The 24324-nt window shown below is 48.1% G+C and overlaps 1 protein-coding gene across 2 annotated transcripts; it reads left to right on the forward strand.

The window, feature by feature from the left end:
- The first annotated feature begins 10 nt into the window (after positions 1–10).
- Positions 11–19198, forward strand: C9H19orf54 (chromosome 9 C19orf54 homolog). Of its 2 annotated transcripts, none has more exons than XM_044305428.1 (7): positions 11–116; positions 4308–4509; positions 5553–5621; positions 14319–14443; positions 17658–17787; positions 18124–18194; positions 18659–19198. In XM_044305428.1, exons 2-7 carry the CDS (start codon positions 4313–4315, stop codon positions 18964–18966), a joined length of 900 nt encoding a protein of 299 aa, XP_044161363.1. In that variant the 5' UTR covers positions 11–116; positions 4308–4312; the 3' UTR covers positions 18967–19198. The 2 variants fall into 2 exon arrangements, with proteins under 2 accessions (XP_044161363.1, XP_044161362.1); XM_044305427.1 differs by lacking the exon at positions 11–116 and adding an exon at positions 1520–1743.
- The last annotated feature ends 5126 nt before the right edge of the window (positions 19199–24324 follow it).

Genomic DNA, 24324 nt, shown 5'->3' on the forward strand with positions numbered 1-24324 from the left:
ACGCTTCCGATTGGTCAGCGGCACACGCCTCCTACGTGTACGCGTCGGCTACGTACGTCACGTGATGGAACTACGCCAATGAAACGCCAGGAAGAGCGAACTGCCAATCACACTCGGTAAGCCGCCGCCGACCCGTTCTAAAAACGTGACTGTCGTTTCATGTGTTCTTTTTATTGGTTTTCGGAGCGGTTGCTATTAGAAGCTGCTCGGAGTGTGCACTGGTCTTACACAAGCCCCTGTTGGGCTACAGCCCTGTGTTATGCAGACCAGTCGTTTTATTGTTTCCTTAGGCAATGGGGGAAGTTTGTCAAACTGGTGTCCACAGCAACCAATCAGATTGCAGCTATCATTTTAAAAAGGACTTGAGAAATGAGAGCTGGAAGTGGATTGGTTGCTATGGGTAACCTTTTTTTTTCCTTATATTTTTAATCTCAGCTATCATTGATGTCTACCATCTTAGTATATATGTGTATCTGGTATTATCTGCCTGTTCATGTGTAGGGGGGGCCAAAAATGAGCCCCATACTGCGGGGGGACGAAAGGAGCAGCCATCTTCTGACATTTCATTGAATTGTGAGAATTTAAAGGGTTTCTACCACTTTGATTTCACATAATTAGGTGTCAGACACTAGCGATCCGCTAGTGTCTGCTCTGCCAAACAATCCTGCTATAATAGCTTTTGGGGCAGCCGTTTACCTAAAATAACTTATATCGATATGCTAATGACCCTCTAGGTGCTATGGGGGCGTCATTAGCACCTAGAGGAACGGTCTACCTTCACAAGATGCCGCCGCCCAGCGCGTCCCTCCAGCCCGCCCATCTCCTCCGGAATGCGATCAAACGGACGACTTCACGCGCATGCGCCGTGCGCGGCTGTATTCGGCGCATGCGCAGTGAATGTCCGACCGCTTCCCTGCTCAGACATCTCCACTGCGCCGATGACGTCATAGTGATCCATCGGCGCAGGCGCAGATACGTGAAGTTGTCCGTTTGATCGCATTCCGGAGGAGATGGGCGGGCTGGAGGGACGCGCTGGGCGGCGGCATCTTGTGAAGGTAGACCGTTCCTCTAGGTGCTAATGACGCCCCCATAGCACCTAGAGGGTCATTAGCATATCGATATAAGTTATTTTAGGTAAACGGCTGCCCCAAAAGCTATTATAGCAGGATTGTTTGGCAGAGCAGACACTAGCGGATCGCTAGTGTCTGACACCTAATTATGTGAAATCAAAGTGGTAGAAACCCTTTAAGTAAATCACTTTCTCATATGTTGTATTTGTGCATGCTGAGTCCGCAGCGAGGGACACCCCTCTATGTGCCATCCCCCTACCAAGCAACGACAAGTCGGCCATGTATTAGGCCTCTGTCACATGTCAGTGAATGGCTGACGTGTGCTGTGCGTGGTCTCCATAGACCGCTCATGTGTCCATTGACTTTAATGTGGGCTTTTACACATCAGTGGTGACACCATGGAAACATGACCTCCTTTTGTCCTTGATTATGGATCCTTTACGCACGGTCCATGAAGACCACAAAGACAACGCAGATGCCATCCGTGTTTGGTCTGTGGTTTTCACCATTGGTAGGAGACGCTCTGGAAATGAAATTTCAGCCTAGCGGTGTCCATGGAATACAGATGACACGTGGACCAAACGTGGATCCTTCATGGACTTCTGCACGGATGAACCACTGACCTTGGACGTGTGAATGTGGCCTTACATGGACAACCTTTCATCTGGTTGCGGTGAGTATCTCCGCCTGGCTCCGTCAACATCAACCTTCAGCTGGGATCCCAAGAACCAGACCCACAGAGAAACACTTATCACAGCAACTCCTATATGAAAGGGGAGACAATCCTCATAAAACCAGAGCTACACTTAAAGGGGTTGTCTCATCTAGCTGTTACTAAGGCGACATGAGACACAGTTCCGACCACCTCCCGCTCCGGCACTCTGCTCTTTTAGTAGTTCTCATTGGTGTGCATTAGAGCTACGGAAACAGCTTAGCACAGCAAGCTAAGGCTACTTTCGCGTTTTGGGCGGATCCGCCATGCATCTGCAAAAACGCATCCGTCACAACAATACAACCGCATGCATCCGTCATGAACGGATCAGTTTGTATTAGGCTACTTTCACACTTGCGTTCAGAGCGGATCCGTCTGCATTATATTGTAAAATAAATTCTAAGTGTGAAAGTAGCCGCAGACGGATCCGTCCAGACTTTACATTGAAAGTCAATGGGGGACGGATCCGTTTGCAATTGCACCATATTGTGTCAACGTCAAACGGATCTGCCCCCATGACTTACATTGTAAGTCTGGACGGATCCGTTTGCCTCCTCACGGCCAGGCGGACACCCGAACGCTGCAAAAAGCGTTCAGGTGTCCGCCTGCTGAGCGGAGCGGATCCCAAACGCTGCCAGACTGATGCATTCTGAGCGGATCCGCATCCACTCAGAATGCATTAGGGCTGTACGGATCCGTTCGGGGCCGCTTGTGAGAGCCTTCAAACGGAACTCAGAAGCGGAGCCCCGAACGCAAATGTGAAAGTAGCCTTATCTGTATCATAGCCAAGACGGATCCGTCATGAACTCCATTGAAAGTCAGTGGAGGACGGATCCGTCTTCTATTGTGCCAGATTGTGTCAGAGAAAACGGATCCGTCCCCATTGACTTACATTGTGTGTCAGGACGGATCCGTTTGGCTCAGTTTCATCAAGCGGACAGCCTCCAAAGCGCAATGGAGACTGATCAGAGGTAAACTGATGCATTCTGAGCGGATCCTTTTCCATTCAGAATGCATTAGGGCAAAACTGATCCGTTGTGGACCGCTTGTGAGAGCCCTGAACAGGTCTCACAAACGGAAAGCCAAAACGCCAGTGTGAAAGTAGCCTAAGGCTCTTCCCTAACTAGGAAACAGTATAGCTTGTTGTGCTACGCCGTTTCAGTAGCTCATGCACGGCAATAAGAGCTACTGAAACAGCAGAGCGCTCTGCTGTTTCCCAGGTGGGAGGTGGTCGGAACAGCGAGATGAGACAACCCCTTTAAGGGCTTTTTTTTTTTTTTTTTTGCAGCCTGTATGCGGAACCATTCACTTCAGTGGAAATGACTCCGTGTGCATTCCGTGTCCGTATGTCTGGCATGGCAGACTCACAAAAAAATAGAACATGTCCTATTATTGTCCGCATTATGGACAGAGATAGTCTCCATCTCCGTGGAGATGTCTGAGCAGGCAGCGGTCAGACATTCACTGCGCCGATTACAGACGCGCACGGCGCAGGCGCGAGATTTCGTACGGCTGGAACAGAGGGAGGATCGGATTCCATCAGAGATGGGCGTGCTGGAGGGACGCGCTGGGCGGCATTATGTGAAGGTAGACGGAGCCTCTAGGTGCTGAAAAGACGCCCGCATAGCACCTAGAGGCTCATTAGCATATCCATAAAAGTAGTTTTTTTTAGCAAAACGGCTGGACAAAAAACTGTTAGATTAGGATTGTTTGGTACAGCAGACACTAGCGGATCACTAGTGTCTGAAAGCTAAATAGGGGCAAACGAAGTGGTAGAAACCCTTGAACCATTAATTTTAATGGTTCAGCAAAAAAAAACTGAAGTGTCTCCGTGTGCATTCCGTTTCAGTATTTCCGTACCGTGTAAAGATAGAACATGTCCGCAAATCATGGTGCTTGGCTCCATTCAAGTCAATGGGTCCGCAAAAAAAACTGAACACATACAGAAATGCATCCGTATGTCTTCTGTATCCGTTCAGTTTTTGCGGAACCATCTATTGAAAATGTTATGCCCAGCCCAATTTTTTCTATGTAATTACTCTATACTCTATATGGCATACGGAAACACAGCGGAAACAAAAAACGGAACAACAGATCCGTAAAAAACGGACCGCAAAACACTGAAAAAGCCATACGGTCGTGTGCATGAGCCCTTAGGCTCAATTCACATGTCCGCAATTTCGTTCCACATTTTGCAGAACGGAATTGCGGACCCATTCATTTCTATGAGGCAGCACATCATGCTGCCCGGGGACACACTTCCGGACCCACACTTCCGTTCCGCAAAAAAATTGCGGACAAGAACAGGCATATTCTATTGGTGCCGGCAATGTGCGGTCCGCAAAATGCAGAACGCACATTGGCGCTGTCCGTGTTTTGCGGATCCGTGGATCCGCAAAACACGTTGCGGACGTGTGAATGGAGCCTTAGTCTGCAATCATTTCAGTGAAGGCGGTGTATGCAGTCAAATTAAACCAAAATCGTTTTCCTAATTATCTCATGTTCTATTCACGGTATCTATTTAGCACCCATGCCGGAGGAGGATGAAGCAAATAACATTCACGGACCTCCGCCACCACTGCCACCTCCACCACCGCCACCAGTGCTCTGCCCTCCTCCTCAATTTCAGGTGAAAAGCAAGTTCTTTAAGAAGGTAGCAGAGAACAGTGACCCCTCTGTCGGAGGATGCGAAGAGTTAAAAAGGGTGATCAGGAATCAACAGGAACGGTGAGTCAGTGGTCTCTGGTGAACATTTGCTTCTAGTCGTTGCAACGAGTGACATCAAATAGTTAAAGGGATATTCCCATCTTATAAAGTGATGCCATTTTCCAAGAATATAATTGTCAGGGTCCAACTTCTGGGACCCCCACTGATTCAGAGAATAAAGGCGCTGTAGCACTGAGCCATACCCGCCGCGGCCACCCCCTCCCCCCCCCCCCTTAGTATAAATGTCTATGTTCAGCCAAAGCATATTTTTTGCTGTAGCGTGAGGAGGCCGATATAGTTGCATTGTGCATCTTAAAGGCATACGTGCTGAATTTCGGCAGCTTCAGATGAAGGAAATTATGGCAGATCATCCATCATAATGTGCCTTATAGGAGCTCCCTCAGTTGTGCCATCACTGGCTTGTCTGTACTGGGAGTCCTAGTATAGATATTACTATCCAGGGGTGGACTGGCCAGTAGTAATTAAAGGGGTTAATTTGGTTCTGCTGGGGCGGTATTTTGTGCTGCGCTAAGGTAGTGCTGGTCCCGCCTACTTGTGCTGCCCTGCCTTCCGTCAGCTTGGTCCCACCTACAAGAATGGGTTTATCCTCCCCTGCCATCATCTCAGGAGGACAGGGGCAACTAAGGTGGTAAGAGCAGGAGGATATTTAAAGGTACTAACTCTGCATATGCTACGAGGTGATGCAGAGCGTTAACCCTGTGAAGGGTAAGAATGCTGTCATGTTAAAGGGGTTGTGTGGGCACACTCTGGATGTGGAGAAACACAGCTACACGCTGGGCGAGGCAATTGCTCAGCGGGCGTTGTACTTGGGTCCTATTCTAATGAATGGGATCTGTGCACACTACCCGCTGGGCATCACACAGTTGCCTTGCCCAGCGGGTAGTTGCATCTCTTCACTCCTGATATCAGATTGGGCGGGAGAGTATACCTGGACAAGGAGGTCATACACAGTGTGGGCTGAGTGGTCTCTGAGGAGTTGGATGGGTATGATGTATGTCTAGCTTTAGTTTGTTATTTGTGTTTATTATATTGTTCTTTTTCAGATTCGGCAGACATTTAAAATGGCTCCTGTATAACCAGCACATCCCATCCCTCATACAGGAGGGGCCTCAGTAAGTGCAAGAAAGTCACGCTGAAGTGACGGGAGAGCAAACAGGTCATATCCTGTTTTATGTAAATAAATTGCAATTATTCTATAATGAAAAGTTCTGCAATATTTTAATACATTTTTAAGGCTACTTTCACACTTGCGTTTTTCTTTTCCGGCGCTGAGTTCCGTCCTAGGGGCTCAAATCCGGAAAAGAACTGATCAGTTTTATCCTAAGGCTACTTTCACATTAGGCCTCTTTCACACTTGCGTTGTCCGGATCCGGCGTGTACTCCACTTGCCGGAATTACACGCCGGATCCGGAAAAACGCAAGTGTACTGAAAGCATTTGAAGACGGATCCGTCTTCAAAATGCTTTCAGTGTTACTATGGCACCCAGGACGCTATTAAAGTCCTGGGTGCCATAGTAGTAGTGGGGAGCGGGGGAGCAGCATACTTACCATCCGTGCGGCTCCCGGGGCGCTCCAGAATGACGTCAGAGCGCCCCATGCGCATGGATCATGTGATCCATGCGATCACGTCATCCATGCGCCTGGGGCGCCCTGACGTCACTCTGGAGCGCCCCGGGAGCCGCACGGATGGTAAGTATGCTGCTCCCCGCTCCCCACTACAGTTTACCATGGCTGCCAGGACTTTAGCGTCCCGGCAGCCATGGTAACCATTGAGAAAAAGCTAAACGTCGCATCCGGCAATGCGCCAAAACGACGTTTAGCTTAAGGCCGGATCCGGATCAATGCCTTTCAATGGGCATTCATTCCGGATCCGGCCTTGCGGCAAGTGTTCCGGATTTTTGGCCGGAGCAAAAAGCGCAGCATGCTGCGCTATTTGCTGCGGCCAAAAAACGTTCCGTTCCGGAACGGAAGACATCCTGATGCATCCTGAAGGACGGACTGTCCATTCAGAATGCATTAGGAAAATCCTGATCAGTATTCTTCCGGCATAGAGCCCCGACGACGGAACTCTATGCCGGAAGACTATAACGCAGGTGTGAAAGGGCCCTTAGCGTTTTTCTTTTCCGGCATAGAGTTCCGTCACAGGGGCTCTATACCGGAAAAGAACTGATCAGACATATCCCCATGCATTCTGAATGGAGAGTAATCCGTTCAGGATGCATCAGGATGTCTTCAGTTCAGTCATTTTGACTGATCAGGCAAAAGAGAAAACCGTAGCATGCTACGGTTTTATCTCCGGCGAAAAAAACTGAAGACTTGCCTGAATGCCGGATCCGATTTTTTTTTCCATAGGAATGTATTAGTGCCGGATCAGTCTGTCACAACCAGACAGCTGAGAAGCTCTGACAGAGGCCTTTCAGAACCTCCCCCTTGAGTTCTGTGTTGTGGTATTCAGCTCCTCCTCTCATTAGCGTCTCTCAGCTGTCATGTGTTGGACTAATTGCTTCCCTTTAAATTCTTCCCCAGAAGGCTTTTCTGGGCGGCTTATATTTCTTCCTGGAGTGTGTGTGCATGCCCATCTGGTTCTCCTCTCCTCTACAAAGTTAAGTGTTAATCTGTTATCTGTTATTTTCTGTTTGCTGGATCCCAGGTGACCCTGACTCCCTCCGTGTCTGGTGTAGGGAGCCGGTGGTCGTGTCCCCTCACTATTGTAGGGTGCTCAGGGGTTATATAGTCAAGGTACGTGGATATGCATACCTCCACCATTCGGATCTATGTATAGGCTAAGCAGCCAGGGAAAGTGCCAGGTCTTCTACAGGGGTCTCCCTTTTGTTCCTTAGCTGTTGGATCCAGCGAGTCATTTATGCATGTTGTTTTGCCTTGTTACCTGTACACATTCCGTGACATTATAAGCCGCCAAAACCGTCTTAAGCATGGATCCGGTTTTACTTTTGGCTGAACCCCTCCAGGGTCTTTCATTGGAGGTAGCTGACCTCCGTAAGACTTTTTCTCAGCTTCAAGTGACCGGTTCAGCTTGCGTTCATGGAGCTTGTTCTGAGCCTAAGATCTCGCTCCCGGATACCTTCTCCGGGGGTAGTGAGAATTTTGTGCGTTTTAGAGAGGCTTGCAAACTCCATTTTCGCCTTCTTCCCCTTTCCTCTGGAGATGAGGAACGGAGGGTGGGGATCATTATATCGCTGCTCAGAGGTAACGCTCAGTCCTGGGCCTTTTCACTGCCGGAGGGGGCACGGCCTCTCCGTTCAGTGGATGAATTCTTTTTAGCCCTGGGTCAGATATATGATGATCCGGATCGTATTGCTCTGGCGGAGTCTAGACTACGTCTATTATGCCAGGGTAAACAATCCGCAGAAATATACTGCTCAGAATTTCGGAGATGGGCAGCTGATACTGGTTGGAATGATGCTGCACTCTGAAGTCAATTTTGCCATGGTCTTTCAGAGGGATTGAAAGATGCATTTGCCTTTCATGAAAGGCCTATTTCTTTGGACTCTGCTATGTCTCAGGCCGTTCGTATTGACAGGCGTCTTAGAGAGAGAGGAGAGATCTCTCCTTCCTGTCATACTCGGTCCCAGGACTGTGCAGCGGTCCCATTCTGTGCGCAGGGGTCTCAGTCGCTGTCAGCCCCTTCTGAGCAGGAGCCCATGCAGCTGGGGTTGATTGCTTCTGACAATAGAAGATTCAGCCCGCATGGGACGGTTTGTTTTTGTTGTGGAGGTATTAATCATTTGGCAAATATTTGTCCCTCTAGGAGATTCAGGCAGTTCTCTGGGTATAATAAAGAAACAAAGAGGAAAAAATCTTTGAAAAATGTTCCGTCTGTTACTATTGGCAGGGTTGAGGCGGAAATTGAAGGTTTTCCGTTTGCTTGTAGTTCCCGTTTTGTCCTGCCGGCTAGGGTGGCGCTAGAGAGCAAGAACATTTTTTGTGAGATTTTTGTGGATAGTGGAGCAGCGGTCAATCTCATTGATAATCAATTTGCGATAACTCATGGTTTCCAGGTGTGCGCTTTGAGAAAGGATATTCCTGTTTTTGCTATCGATTCCGCTCCACTTTCTCAGAAATCATTAAAGGGCATAGTTCACAATATCCGTTTGATTGTGAGTGATGCTCATGTTGAGGATGTGTCATGTTTCGTCCTTAGCGGTTTGCCCACCCCTCTGGTGTTGGGGCTGCCCTGGCTCACTAAGCATAACCCCACCATTGATTGGCAAGCGAAGCAAATAAATGGTTGGAGTGACTTTTGCAGAGAGAATTGCCTCACGACATCTGTTTCTGAGGTTGCTACTAAGACTATACCATCTTTTCTCTCTGAATTTTCGGATGTCTTCTCTGAGAGTGGAGTTCAGGATTTGCCCCCGCACAGGGAGTACGATTGCCCTATTAATCTCATCCCAGACGCCAAGCTGCCTAAATCTCGTTTATACAATCTTTCCCAACCTGAGAGGATCGCTATGCGTGCTTATATCTCTGAGAGTCTGAGAAAAGGACACATACGACCCTCGAAGTCACCTGTTGCCGCTGGTTTTTTCTTTGTTAAGAAAAAAGATGGTTCTTTAAGACCTTGTCTGGATTTCAGGGAGCTGAACAGTATCACAATCCGTGACCCTTATCCGCTTCCTCTGATCCCGGACCTGTTTAACCAGGTTGTTGGGGCTAAAGTCTTTTCCAAATTAGATTTAAGAGGGGCATACAACCTGGTCAGGGTCAGAGAAGGGGACGAATGGAAGACGGCCTTCAATACCCCTGAGGGCCATTTTGAAAACTTGGTTATGCCTTTTGGTTTGATGAATGCCCCAGCCGTTTTTCAGCATTTCGTGAACAGCATTTTTTATCATTTGATGGGAAAATTTGTATTGGTGTATTTGGATGACATTTTGATTTTTTCTCCCGATTTCAAAACTCATAAGGAACATTTACGTCAGGTCTTGCTCATCCTGCGGGAGAATAAATTATATGCGAAACTGGAAAAATGTGTGTTTGCGGTTCCAGAAATTCAATTTCTGGGGTTTCTTCTCTCCGCTTCTGGTTTTCGCATGGACCCCGAGAAGGTCCGCGCTGTGCTTGAGTGGGAGCTTCCTGAGAATCAAAAGGCGCTGATGCGTTTTTTGGGCTTTGCCAATTATTACAGGAAGTTCATTTTGAATTATTCTTCTATTGTTAAACCACTCACTGATATGACCAGAAAGGGGGTAGATTTTTCTTCTTGGTCAGTAGAGGCGCGTAAGGCTTTTTCTGATATCAAGGAGAGTTTTGCTTCCGCTCCCATCTTGGTGCAACCTGATGTTTCGTTACCCTTCATAGTTGAGGTTGATGCTTCTGAGGTGGGTGTGGGGGCGGTCTTGTCTCAGGGTTCCTCTCCTGCCAATTGGCGACCGTGTGCCTTTTTCTCAAGAAAACTCTCCTCCGCAGAGAGAAATTACGATGTGGGAGATAGGGAATTGTTGGCCATCAAGTTGGCTTTTGAGGAATGGCGCCATTGGCTAGAGGGAGCCAGACACCCTATTACTGTATTTACTGACCATAAAAATCTGGCCTACTTGGAGTCAGCCAAGCGTCTGAACCCGAGACAGGCCAGATGGTCGTTGTTCTTTTCTAGGTTTAATTTTGTTGTCACGTTCCGCCCTGGAGTTAAGAATGTGAAGGCAGATGCCCTGTCACGTTGTTTTCCGGGAGGCGGGAATTTTGAAGACCCGGGTCCCATTTTGGCTGAAGGTGTGGTGGTCTCTGCTCTTTTTCCTGAATTGGAGGCAGAGGTGCAGGCAGCCCAGTTAGAGGCTCCTGATCTTTGTCCTCCTGGGAGGTTGTTTGTGCCTCTCGCTTTAAGACACAAGATTTTTAAAGAACACCACGATACGGTCCTTGCTGGGCACCCGGGGGTAAGAGCCACACTGGATCTCATCGCTCGGAGATTCTGGTGGCCTGCGCTTCGTAAGTCGGTTGAGGGTTTTGTGGCAGCCTGCGAGACTTGCGCTCGTGCCAAAGTCCCTCATTCACGGCCATCAGGTCCTCTCCTTCCCTTACCCATTCCTTCCCGTCCTTGGACACATCTGTCCATGGACTTCATAACGGACCTGCCTCGTTCCTCGGGGAAGACTGTGATTCTGGTGGTGGTGGACCGTTTTAGCAAAATGGTGCATTTCATCCCTTTTCCTGGTTTGCCCAATGCTAAGACGCTGGCGCAGGCATTTGTTGATCACATTGTCAAATTGCACGGTATTCCTTCAGACATAGTCTCTGATAGGGGCACGCAGTTTGTTTCCAGATTCTGGAAGGCTTTCTGTTCTCGCTTGGGGGTTCGGTTGTCATTCTCTTCTGCTTTCCACCCGCAGTCGAATGGTCAGACAGAGCGCGTCAATCAGAATCTGGAGACATATCTGCGTTGTTTTGTGGCGGAGAATCAAGAGGATTGGTGTTCTTTTTTGTCCCTTGCTGAGTTTGCTTTAAATAACCGTCGTCAGGAGTCCTCTGATAAGTCACCATTTTTTGGTGCATATGGGTTTCATCCACAGTTTGGGACTTTCTCGGGAGAGGGGTCTTCTGGTTTACCTGATGAGGACAGATTCTCCTCGTCTTTGTCATCTATTTGGCAAAAGATTCAAGATAATCTAAAGAGCATGAGTGAGAGATATAAGCGTGTGGCTGATAAGAGACGTGTGCTTGGTCCGGACCTGAATGTTGGTGATCTGGTGTGGTTGTCTACCAAGAATATCAAATTGAAGGTTCCCTCCTGGAAGTTGGGTCCTAGGTTTATTGGGCCTTACAAAATCCTGTCTGTCATCAATCCTGTTGCATACCGTCTTGATCTTCCTCAGACTTGGAAGATCCATAATGTTTTTCATAAGTCCTTATTGAAACCTTATGTTCAACCCATTGTACCCTCGCCTTTGCCTCCTCCTCCGATTATGGTTGATGGGAATCTTGAATTTCAGGTCTCTGGGATTGTGGATTCTCGTCTTGTCCGCGGTTCTCTTCAGTACCTTGTTCACTGGGAGGGGTATGGTCCTGAGGAGAGGATGTGGGTCCCAGTGACGGACATTAAAGCCTCTCGTCTCATCAGGGCTTTCCATAGGTCCCATCCTGAGAAGGTGGGTTCTGAGTGTCCGGAGTCCACTCGTAGAGGGAGGGGTACTGTCACAACCAGACAGCTGAGAAGCTCTGACAGAGGCCTTTCAGAACCTCCTCTTTGAGTTTCTGTGTTGTGGTATTCAGCTCCTCCTCTCCTTAGCCTCTCTCAGCTGTCATGTGTTGGACTAATTGCTTCCCTTTAAATTCTTCCCCAGAAGGCTTTTCTGGGCGGCTTATATTTCTTCCTGGAGTGTGTGTGCATGCCCATCTGGTTCTCCTCTCCTCTACAAAGTTAAGTGTTAATCTGTTATCTGTTATTTTCTGTTTGCTGGATCCCAGGTGACCCTGACTCCCTCCGTGTCTGGTGTAGGGAGCCGGTGGTCGTGTCCCCTCACTATTGTAGGGTGCTCAGGGGTTATATAGTCAAGGTACGTGGATATGCATACCTCCACCATTCGGATCTATGCATAGGCTAAGCAGCCAGGGAAAGTGCCAGGTCTTCTACAGGGGTCTCCCTTTTGTTCCTTAGCTGTTGGATCCAGCGAGTCATTTATGCATGTTGTTTTGCCTTGTTACCTGTACACATTCCGTGACACCGTCCTTCCCGTCTGCGCATGCGCAGACCTTTGAAAATGAGAAGAAGAAAAAAATTGATCTGTTTTGCCTGATGACACCGGAAAAACGGATCCGGTATTGCAATGCATTTTTCAGACTGATCAGGCATTTTTCAGACTGATCAGGATCCTGATCAGTCTGAAAAATGCCTGATCAGTCAGAAAAAATTACATGCGTTTGCATACAGTTTGCCTGATCAGGCAGTCAGTTCAGGCAACGGAACTGCCTGCCGGAATCAAACAACCCAAGTGTGAAAGTACCCTAAGGGCCCTTTTCACACTTGCGTTGTCCGGATCCGGCATAGAGTTCCGTCGTCGGGGCTCTATGCCGGAAGAATCCTGATCAGGATTATCCTAATGCATTCTGAATGGAGAGAAATCCGTTCAGGATGTCTTCAGTTCCGGAACGGAACGTTTTTTGGCCGGAGAAAATACCGCAGCATGCTGCGCTTTTTGCTCCGGCCAAAAATCCTGAACACTTGCCGCAAGGCCGGATCCGGAATTAATGCCCATTGAAAGGCATTGATCCGGATCCGGCCTTAAGCTAAACGTCGTTTTGGCGCATTGCCGGACCCGACGTTTAGCTTTTTCTGAATGGTTACCATGGCTGCAAGGACGCTAAAGTCCTGGCAGCCATGGTAAAGTGTAGCGGGGAGCAGTATACTTACCATCCGTGCGGCTCCCGGGGCGCTCCAGAGTGACGTCAGGGCGCCCCAAGCGCATGGATCACGTGATCACATGGAACACGTCATCCATGCGCATGGGGCGCTCTGACATAATTCTGGAGCGCCCCGGGAGCCGCACGGACAGTAAGTATACTGCTCCCCCGCTCCCCGCTCCTACTATGGCAACCACGACTTTAATAGCGTCCTGGGTGCCATAGTAACACTGAACGCATTTTGAAGACGGATCCGTCTTTAAATGCTTTCAGTACACTTGCGTTTTTCCGGATCCGGCGTGTAATTCCGGCAAGTGGAGTACACGCCGGAATTGGACAACGCAAGTGTGAAAGTACCCTAATGCATTCTGCATGGAGAGCAATCCGTTCAGGATGCATCAGGATGTCTTCAGTTCAGTCTTTTTGACTGATCAGGCTTTTCAGAAAACCGTAGCATGTTGTATTTTTACCTCCGGCCAATGATCCTGAACACTTTGACTAAACGTCGGATCCGGCCTTTTTCCCATTGACTTGCATTAACGCCGGATCCGGCTCCGTGTGTTCCGTCAAAACGGATCCGGCTTTTGCATGTTAAACCCGAAAAATGTGGAAAAAAAAGTTAGTCCATAAATGGCGGATCCGTTTTTTCCAATGCATTTTTTCATTGTGATCAAAATCCTGATCAGGATTCAAATGTAATCAGCTTTCACACGTTTTTCCGGATCCGGCAGGCAGTTCCGTTGACGGAATTGAACGCCGGATTCAAACAACGCTAGTGTGAAAGTAGCCTAACTGTGGATATATTCCTTGCTATTTTCAAAAGTCTCTGCCTGATATCAATGGAAACATTCACCGGCTCCCAGCACACCCGGCAATCAGCCGTTGGAAAGGGATCACACCGCTTGGCTAAGCGCCACCGTCTCTTCCTTGGCCTGGGATGTCACATCCATCGGTTACATGGCCTTTGTGCTTCTCAGTTCCATTCAAGTGAGTGGGATTCAGCTGCAATACCAAGCACAGCCACTAGAAAAGCAAGGCGCTGTTCTTGGTATACAGTGAAGAGGCCACAGCACTTGTCCGAGCGTTTCGGCCCCATCAAACAGCCAATCATCAGGGGTGCCGGGAGTCGGACCACCACCAGTCAGATACTGATGACTTATCCTGAGGATAGGCCATCAATATTTAACTCCATAAAAAACCCTTAACCAGACTGATCGCTTAGATTGAGAAATGCTATGATCTGGTTGGCTGCACAATTTGCACATATATACAGTATATATAGTGTTCCTCTACTTGGAGTAGACATTACTTTATGTTGTAAATGAGATATTTGCACTCATGACACTAAAACCGCTCCACCCAGGAAACGCTCGCAAACACGCATACGCTTCTCAATGTAACAGCTCCTATGTTAATAAAATGTACATCTCTCCAATCCAATGTCCTCGCAGGTGCGGTCTTGTTGCCTTGTGGATGGCAGGGGGCATACTGAGCAATGACCATGAGGTGACACTTGACTACATTGTACAAGTGGCAACTTTAAGGGGCTACACCATCCATGGGGAAATGTTCTCAGGTGAGTGCTGTCTTTGTATATGCAGTTCTGTGTGAAAATCTTAGGCAGGTGCGAGGACATCGCTGCTATTACATGCAGCAATGTCCTCCGTGGCATGGGGAAGAGCAATCGCTATGCCATCGCTTGTCCCCATGCAGGGCCGCTGGCCACATTGTGATTTTTAAAGGGAGTCTGTCACCTACTTTGAGCGTTTTAGACCGTTCATATCACGTTATAGCACAGTTGCCCAACAGCAAAATAGTACCTGTATTGTCTCTGTCCTACATCCAAAAGCTGAAAAAATAACTCTTTATAACGTGCCCAGGCCCCTCTCTGATGTGCCAGCATAACCGCTCCCCTTCGAGTCCTCTGGCCCGCCCTCCTCTCCTAATTCATCCTCCTCCTCTGGCTTAGATCTCGTGCAAGCGCCGATCACCGCTGGGCCCACGCATGCGCACTGTTCAGATCAGTGCCTCTGGCCATAGTGGGCAGAGCAGTGCGCGGGCCCGGCGGTGACCGCCGCTCGAATGAGATCTAACCCAGAGGAGGAGGGCGGGTCAGAGGACTCGAAGAGGAGCGGTTATGCTGGCACATCAGAGAGAGGCCTAGGCACTTGTCGGACCTAATCTGCATTTCTTTATAAAGAGTTTTTTTCAGCTTGTGGACGGACAGACACAGGTACTATTTTTCTGTTGGGCAACTGTGCTATAATGTGATATGAGTGGTCAAAGACGCTCAACGTAGGGGACAGACTCCCTTTAAACATGATTAAAAATCAGAATTGCTCGATTAACGGGCATTTGGAGGCAGTATTAGACCGCCAGATGATCACTAACAAGCATTCACAAGAACGGCCGTTAGCGATCATCTGCCAGAGATACTGGCAGTCTAATACACCCTTAAGAACGCTTTCAAGCCTAGACGTGTTAAGAGTCAATGAATAAAATACAAAGTGAATGAACAAAATAGAAAGCTAAATCCAATCAGTATTCGGTGTGACCAGACTTTGCCTTCAAAAAAGCATCAGTTCTGCTGAGAAATACAAGCAGATACTTATCCATCGTGGAGGCGTCTGATTGGCTTCAAATTATTCTGTAGCGGGATAATGACCCCAAACATACAGCCAATGTCATTAAGAACAAGGAGTCCTGGAAATGATGATATGACCCCCACAGAGTCATAATCTCATCATTATCCAGCCTGGCTGGGATTACATGAAGAGATAGGAGGATTTCAGCAAGCCTACCTCCACAGAAGATCTGTGGTTGGGTCTCCAAGATGTTTGGAACAACCTGTGTGTAAGTGTACCTGGAGGAACTAATGCTGGTCACACCAAATATTGATTGGATTTAGATTTCTCCTTTGATTCTTACTTTGCAGAGTTTTTTCTACCTTGCACAGTACTGTAGTAACAAAGTTTATGCCTTCTGGGATCTAAACAATAAGGTATATTAGAGAATTTCTTAAAGGGAGTCTGTCACCACATTTGGACATTATAGACTGCTTACATAGCGTTCTGGCATAACTTTAGATGAATCAAATGGTACCTTTGTTGCGTTCTTCTGCGGTTCACCTGCGGCAAAAACTGGCTTTTATTCATATGTAAATGAGGGCTCGCAAGAGCCCAGGGGCGGCGTTAACTTCTTTGGAGCCCAGGCTGATCATCCTCTTTTGTTAAAATCCCCGCCCCAGCCTCTGCCTCTGTCCGCCCTTCTCTTCCCTTGCGTCCTCCTCCTCTCACAGTGAAATCTCGCGCCTACGCTCTGCCTCGCTTGGCCGGGGCATCGATGCCCACTGTGGGCACGGCATCGCTGTAGCTACTGCGCATGCTTCAGCCAAGCCGTGCCCACATTGGGCATCGCAGTGCGCATGCCCAGTCAAGCGAGGCATAGCGTAGGCGCGGGATTTCACTTACTGTAGTGCAGCGGCGGCATGAAGCGCACAGCGTCATAGCAACCAATGACGCCGTGCGCTCCTGCTCTGAACAGGAATCCAGCCTGGCATACCACGGACCGCTCTCGGCCACGGAACACGGCCGTGTGCATTCGGCCTAAGGCCTTAAATGAGTGTTTATGATGTAAGGAGATCAGAGATAAGGCTTCACATGAGCAGTCAGCTAACGGGACAGAGAAATGATACCCTGCAAATGGACTGATTTTTATTTTATTTTTTTACCCCTTGTATCTCAAAAACAGCTGAACATTTTTAATAAAGACCATTTGAAAAAATTATTTTTAGTGCAAAATGAGTAAAATGCAATCATAAAAAATTTGCCCTGAAGGTGTTCATAGCCTTTAACTAACTATTTCCTAATATCAATGTTTTACTGGAATCTGTCTGTTTAGTTTTCATACAGAGCTGCAGGGAACTCCATGTTCTCCTCTGCTGGCCTGACAACCTGTTGGCTGTCATCCTATACATGGTCTAATATCCATATATGTAATCCTATACATGGTCTTATATCCCTATGTGTCATCTTATACATGGTCTTATATCCATATGTGTCATCTTATATCCATATGTGTCATCCTATACATGGTCTTATATCCATATGTGTCATCTTATACATTGTGTTATATCCATATGTGTCATCCTATACATGGTCTTATATCCATATGTGTCATCCTATACATGGTCTAATATCTATATGTGTCATCCTATACATGGTCTAATATCTATATGTGTCATCCTATACATGGTCTAATATCCATGTGTCATCCTATACATGGTCTTATATCTATATGTGTCATCCTATACATGGTCTTATATCCATATGTGTCATCTTATACATTGTGTTATATCCATATGTGTCATCCTATACATGGTCTTATATCCATATGTGTCATCTTATACATTGTGTTATATCCATATGTGTCATCCTATACATGGTCTTATATCCATATGTGTCATCTTATACATTGTGTTATATCCATGTGTCATCCTATACATGGTCTTATATCCATATGTGTCATCCTATACATGGTCTTATATCTATATGTGTCATCCTATACATGGTCTAATATCCATATGTGTCATCCTATACATGGTCTTATATCCATATGGTCTTTTTGATTACCCGGCCTGGAATATCTCTATATAAACCCCTCAAATCTCTCTCCAAAGTCACAAATGAAAATAAGCGGGCACCATTCCCTGTTGTTCTAGGCAATGACGCTGTGGGTGTGCTGCCGGACACATTGAGAATAGTGGATAAAACATTTATTTTCTATACTAGCGGATAACATGTCCTGCCTCGCAGAGAATGTTTTTGGCTGTCACTGTGAAATCCTGACAGGAGGAATGGAAGGCGGGAACAGAGAGAGAATCTTGGCTCACCTGCTAGCCGGGCTCCCTGTTCTCATCCCGTATCCTTTACCATATGAACACTTTACAGTCCCCCAGTGTCCTCTGGGAAATCTCACTTTGGTAATGCGTTATATAAATGATTTCTATCCTGCTGTGTACAGGTTACTTGTCCTCTACCAAAATTTACTTTTCAACACTTTCAACAAAATCAAAATTGAAAATTAGCTTTATATCATAGATTGCTTTCTGCTCGATGACCACTAGGTGGCAACAACATTGCATACAGTAGCATTGAAGCAGGCACAGACTTCAGATCATGGCCGCGGATTTGCATTCTATTTGCTTTTGATATAAAATTTTATCAGCAATATATGTGTATTTAACAACTGGTGCAGATATGATGAAGACTTCAATCATGAGCCGTGCCAGAGAGATGGACACCGGGCACACTGGGCAGTGATTTCAGGTAAGGACACTCAGACAGTGTAGTCCTAGGATGTCATAAACTACTGATTAGGAGGGTTTGACCACCATGACCCAAATACTAGTACTACAAAGGGGCCACAGCACTGTGTTCCCTTAAGATTAAAGGGGTTTTCTGAGATTTAAGTACTGATGACCTATACTCTGGATAGGTCATCAGTATCTGATCGGTGGTTTGAGAAGGCACTGGTGCTTCTGTGAGTGCCGTGGCCTTCTCTCTGCTTTTCCTAGGCCGAGTGATGACACGTTCATGTGTCACGTGGCTTAAGAGCAGCTCAGCTTTCTCAAACAGTTGATCGACGGGAGTCCCGGATGTTGGACCCCCACTGATCAGATACCGATGACCTAGCCTGAGGAATAAGGGGCAGACGCACTCCATTCCAACATATATATGTACTTTTTGGTATAATACATGTCTGGTGCCCACAACAGTGTCTTTCTACCTAGGGATTCTTCTTGGAATGCAGAATTGCTCTTTTGATCCTGACCCTGAAACACCTAGGCTATTCCACCCACCACCCAGGCCATGTGCCCTCAACACGGATGACATAGAACAAATCTACCTCGTCGCCAAGCAGGGCAAGAGTCTCAGATACCAGCTGTGGGAATACGAGTCTCTGAGCCACAGTAATAGCCAGCTACTTCACCTAGACCCCAAGAGAACCTGCGACGGTAATGTCTATGTGGTGCCTGAAGGGGGCGTAAAAGCTGGGCTCTGTGGCAAAATTCTGCTCCTGAAACACTTGGCACATTGACAGCACAAAGACACTGAAAGCTCAAGTGATAAGTTATTATGTTTAAAAAGCCCATAACGTATTGAGTGTATAATTATGCAATGAGAGATGTCAAATGTCAGTAAAGTCTAAAACTCTAAGACCTCTTTCACACGGGTGAGATTTCCACACGGGTGCAATGCGTGAGGTGAACGCATTGCACCCGCACTGAATCCGGACCTATTCATTTCTATGGGGCTGTGCACATAAGCAGTGATTTTTACGCATCACTTGTGCGTTCCGTGAAAATCGCAGCATGCTCTATTTTGTGCGTTTTTCACACAACGCAGGCCCCATAGAAATGAATGGGGCTGCGTGAAAATCGCAAGCATCCACAAGCAAGTGCAGATGTGGTGCGATTTTCATGCATGGTTACTAGGAGATGATCGGGATGGGGACCCGATAATTATTATTTTCTCTTATAACATGGTTATAAGGGAAAATAATAGCATTCTTAATACAGAATGCTTAGTAAAATAGGGATGAAGGGGTTAAAATAATAATAATTTAACTCACCTTAATCCACTTGTTCGCGCAGCCCGGCTTCTCTTATGTCTTCTTTCTTCAGGACCCCGGGTAAAGGACCTGTGGTGACATCACTGCGCTCATCACATGATCCATCACCATGGTGATGGATCATGTGACGGACCATGCGATGAGTGCAGTGACGTCACCACAGGTCCTTTACCCGGGGTCCTGAAGAAAGAAGACATAAGAGAAGCCGGGCTGAGCGAACAAGTGGATGAGGTGAGTTAAATTATTATTTATTTATTTTTTAACCCCTCCATCCCTATTTTACTAAGCATTCTGTATTCAGAATGCTATTATTTTCCCTTATAACCATGTTATAAGGGAAAATAATACAATCTACACAACATCTAACCCAAACTTCTGTGAAAAAATTGCGCATTTTCCCGCGACAGCCCCGCATCTTATCCGGCCCAAATCCATGACGCCCGTGTAAAAGAGGCCTAAATATTTCATTCTTTTCAGGCAAAAAATAAATAAAAATGGTATATACATTGGGGCAGATTTCCAAAGTCTGTAGATTGCACGAACCTAGATGTGCCAGACGGACCCAAAATCTAGGTGCATGCACATTAGTAAATGTGGGCCATTGTGTGCTCCATCATCAGTGCAGGTAAAACGTATGAAACAAAATAAAATCTATCTTCCTGACGTAGGTCACTGTATTTATATATTTTTTTCCCCCTTTCACAGTAGAATTAAAGGGAATCTGTCACCAGTGACCTCCCTACCAAGCTGTTTGCATAGACACATGGCTGTGGTTCATCTGATCCAAAGCTCTGTTCCTGACTTACAATACTTTCCTCATATGCAGTTTAGGCCTTTGGTGCAGTGAGGGTGTCACCGTTGCTCTTATTGCACCTAAGCTCCACTCCCTTCTATGTCTACCCCCTTCCTGACTGCTTTGACACTGCTTGGCCCTGTTAATCGAAGCAGTCAGGGAGGGGCTGGCCATAGAAGGGAGTGGAGCTTAGGTGCAACAAGAGCAACAGTGACACCCTCACTGCACCAAAGGCCTAATTTGCATATAAAGAAAAATCATAACTCGGAATCGGAATCTCAGATCAATAAAAGAAAAATAACTCTCTAACCCCTTCCTGACCGGCCAGGACTTGCACATGCAGCGGGCACCAAAGCCACTGGGTGCCTGTTCATACAGCAGACACCCGCAGCTAAAGTCCACAACTGGTAGTAATGTTGATCGTGGACTTTTAACCCTTCGGATGCCATGGTCAAAAGTGACCACAGCATTTGAATGTGCTAAAACCCGGAAGCGCGCGCTTCTGGGTGTGCTCTGGCTCTGGAGTGCACATGGCCAGTGCCCGTGTATTGCAGACCCGCTTCTTGCAGGCCGCAGTACAGCCACGGCCAGGTGCATGAGCCCTAAGGGTATGTAACACCAGTGAAAAAACCCATGGCAAAATTCGCAGGAGTAAGGGATAGTAGCATATTTCACCCCAAAGATTTGCAAAAAGAGAAATCACCTGTGAACGCCCACAAGATAAACAGATATGCCGAGGACTTCAAGGGTCCGCAAAACACATACGGTCGTCTGAATGCACCCTTAAAAAGATCAACATATGATATGAATACAAAATCAAAAACATTGGATATTTCACGAAAACTTAAACGTGATCATCGCACTAGTAAAAGATTCAGAGCACAGACGGTTTCGTGCAGATATAGGCACATTGAAGAAGATTTCTGCAAGATCCATGCATCGGATCAAGAGAGCAGCTGCTAAAATACCATTACATAGCAGCAAACAGATATTCGAAGCTGCTGGTGCCTCTGGAGTCCCACGGACATCAAGGTGTAGAGTCCTCCAGAGTCTTGCCACTGTGCATAAACCTTCTTTCTCTTGAATGCATTGGGGGACACAGCACCATGGGTATATGCCCACCTGACACTAGGAGGCTGCCACTAGAAGTAAAAAGTGTTGGCTCCTCCTATCTGGGCTATACCCACTGCACATGCAGGAGCAAACCAGTTTTTTTCTAGTGTCTTTAGGAGGCAGACACAACCTGCTTTTTTCCTGCAGGTCTTGCTGCTATTTTGTTTTATTTTTTATCTTTATTGCGGGTTTTTCTCCTGCTGCAGGGGGTGCTCCATAGTGGGCTTCCACTTTAGTTGCACCCTCTGCGGGCGCGTACTTTGGTACCGCTGGTCACCCGGTCCCCATTACTGCCGCCTCAGTGGATTGCCAGCATTCCCACGGGCTCCGTGTCGAGTCTGCTGATGGGGTGACCCTGCTGTGCCTGAAGACGTCAGAGGGTAAGTACTGGTTTTCCCCTCTCCCCCCTCTGGACCACTGATCTTCTGGTCCCTTGGCCAGGGCGTTTGCTTTACACCCTAAGGAGCCATCCTTAATGGGGGGCCGCTTCTCAGGGGCGCTATAGGCTTTGCCATATTTCCCCTCATAGGGAGCCTTTGCTTGGGAAGACTGTTAATTCAGGGGGGCATACTGTTCCGCTATCTCACGGCTTATTTATTCCTGCTGGGCCCTCTTATCTGTGTCTGAGGGAGTAGCGCTTCCCCCCTTCCTCCAAGTTACCTCTGCGGCCGCCAGGCTCCGGTCCGGCCGTTTTTTCTACTTTAGTACCCGTCTACTTTTCCTCTGCAACCTAACTCGCTCTGCGCGCAGTGCGTTGCTCCCATGCCCCCTTCTGACGCCCTGGCCCCCCCTGCGGTAGCGGTTTCTCCTGATTGGGCCGCCTCACTGTCCCAGGCCATAGTCGACCTTGCCAGCCTGTCCCGGTCCATGGTGCAGTCGCTGAACCGTTTGCCTGCTCAAATTGCGGCAGTCTCTGCCCCTCTCAGGGACCATGCTGCTGAAGGGGCTTGCCCTCGCTCTGACACCAGGTACCGTAAAAGACCTCGAGTGATCTCAGCCGCGTCCCGCTCCTCCTCAGCGTCCTCGGGTCACTCCCTGGATAAGTCTGAGACAGGCGAAGTCTCGTCTTCCGCCGCTTTTGGGGACACCTCTGACTCAGATTCTGTATCAGAGCAGAGTTCTACTTCATCTGTGGCCATGCAGGACCTCATTAAGGCGGTTAGAGACACCCTCAATGTGCAGGAGGGTACTCCCTCCTCTTCTCAGGACCCCGTGTCCTTCCGCCGTTCCAGGCTTTCCGTGTTGGTCTTTCCTAACCACCTGGACCTTGATGCACTCCTGGCCCCAATAATGGAGTCAGCCTAATAAGCGCCTGCAGATGTCTAAAGGTTCGGACGCTCCGTTTCCTTTCAGTGCAGAATCAGTGAACCTATTGGTCAGTCCCACCTCTGGTTGATCCTCAGGTTGCCCGTTTGGCCAAGGCCACCACCCTTCCCTTGGCTGATGCGGCTTCCTTGTCGGATCCCGCTGACAAGAATATTGATTCCTTGGCTAAGGCCATTTTTGTAGCGGCAGGCTCCGCTGTTCAGCCTGTTTTTGCCGCCTCCTGGGTTGCCATAGCCTACGTGGTCTGGGCGAAACAGCTCATCTGTTTGCTGCCGGATTCTTCTCCGGGTGAGGCCTCCATTCTTGCCCCTCAGCTTCTCCAGGCTTCCCAGTACCTATGTGATGTCTCCCTGGAATCGGCTTGCCATTCTAGCAGGGCAGCTGCTAACTCTGTGGTCTGGCGCCGTTCATGGGAGGCAGATGTAGCTTCAAAAAAGGCTCTAATCTCTCTCCCCTTTCAGGGTGAAAATCTGTATGGGAAACACCTGGTGGAGCTTATTTAAGAGGCCACGGGGGGGAAGCTCCCTCCTCCCCCAGAACCGCCCTCATCGCCGTCGCCCTCCATTGGCGACTTTGAGGTCCAAAGATTTTCGTTTCTTTCGGGATTTCACACGTGGGGGGCCGCTTGCTCGACCCCCAGGAGTCGTGGCGCGCAAGCGTGGACGACGCATGGGTTCTGGAGATCATTTCCTGCGGTTACAGAATAGAGTTTTCCATTTTTCATGTCACGCCCCCCCAAGTCTCCCGTAAAGGCGGCACATTTTTTCCGGGCCATTCATTCCCTTCAGTCCCTCGGAGTGATCGTTCCTGTCCCCGAGTCAGAACGCTTCCAGGGATTTTATTAAAACCTTTTTACGGTCCCCAAAAAGGACGGCTCCCTCCATCCTATCCTCTATTTGAAGGCGCTCAACCGCCTGGTTCGGACCCAACACTTCCGCAGGGAGTCGCTCAGGTCGGCGATTGCCTCCCTGTAGGGCGGCAAATTTTTGTCGTCCATAGACATACAGGACGCATACCTCCATATTGCCGTGGCCCATCAGCAGTTCCTTCGCTTCGCAGTGGGTTTTCTGCATTTCCAATTTGTGGCTCTGCCCTTCGGCTTAGCGACTGCCCCAAGGGTCTTCATGAAGGTCCTGGCCCCTCTAATCGCTCTCCTCCGCACTCGGGGGGTGGCAGTGATTCCCTACCTGGACGACCTGTTGGTGAAGGCTCCATCTCTGGAGGACAACCTGGCTAGCCTCCGTATCACCCTGTCTGTCCTGTCTCAGTTTGGGTGGTTGATAAACTTCAAGTCACAGCCGGGCCTCGACTGTCTGGTTCGTCTTCCCCGTCTTGTCTGCAAGGAGTTGTGCTGGTGGCTTCTACCTCGCACCCTATCTCTGGGCAAGTTCTTTCTTCCCCCTTGTTGGCAGTTGATCTCCACGGACGCCAGCCTGACAGATTGTCCCTAACTGCTCAGGGCCTGTGGTCAGCGGTGGAATCCTCCCTGCACATCAATATTCTGGAACTCAGGGCGATCTTTCTGGCTCTCTTTCATTGGACACACCTTCTCTCCGGTCTTCCTGTCAGTGTCCAGACGGACAACTCCACTG

The sequence above is a fragment of the Bufo gargarizans genome, chromosome 9, assembly GCF_014858855.1.
Source record: "Bufo gargarizans isolate SCDJY-AF-19 chromosome 9, ASM1485885v1, whole genome shotgun sequence".
In the NCBI taxonomy this organism is placed as follows: domain Eukaryota; kingdom Metazoa; phylum Chordata; class Amphibia; order Anura; family Bufonidae; genus Bufo; species Bufo gargarizans.

What these genes read in the sequence shown, in the direction of transcription:
- C9H19orf54 (XM_044305427.1), top strand. Translation starts at nt 1,707, where the DNA reads ATGTGGCCTTACATGGACAACCTTTCATCTGGTTGCG. An exon ending in CAACCTTTCATCTGGTTGCG is followed by an intron (nt 1,744 to 4,307) that starts GTGAGTATCTCC and finishes GTATCTATTTAG; the next exon opens with CACCCATGCCGGAGGAGGAT. An exon ending in ACACTGGGCAGTGATTTCAG is followed by an intron (nt 18,195 to 18,658) that starts GTAAGGACACTC and finishes CTTTCTACCTAG; the next exon opens with GGATTCTTCTTGGAATGCAG.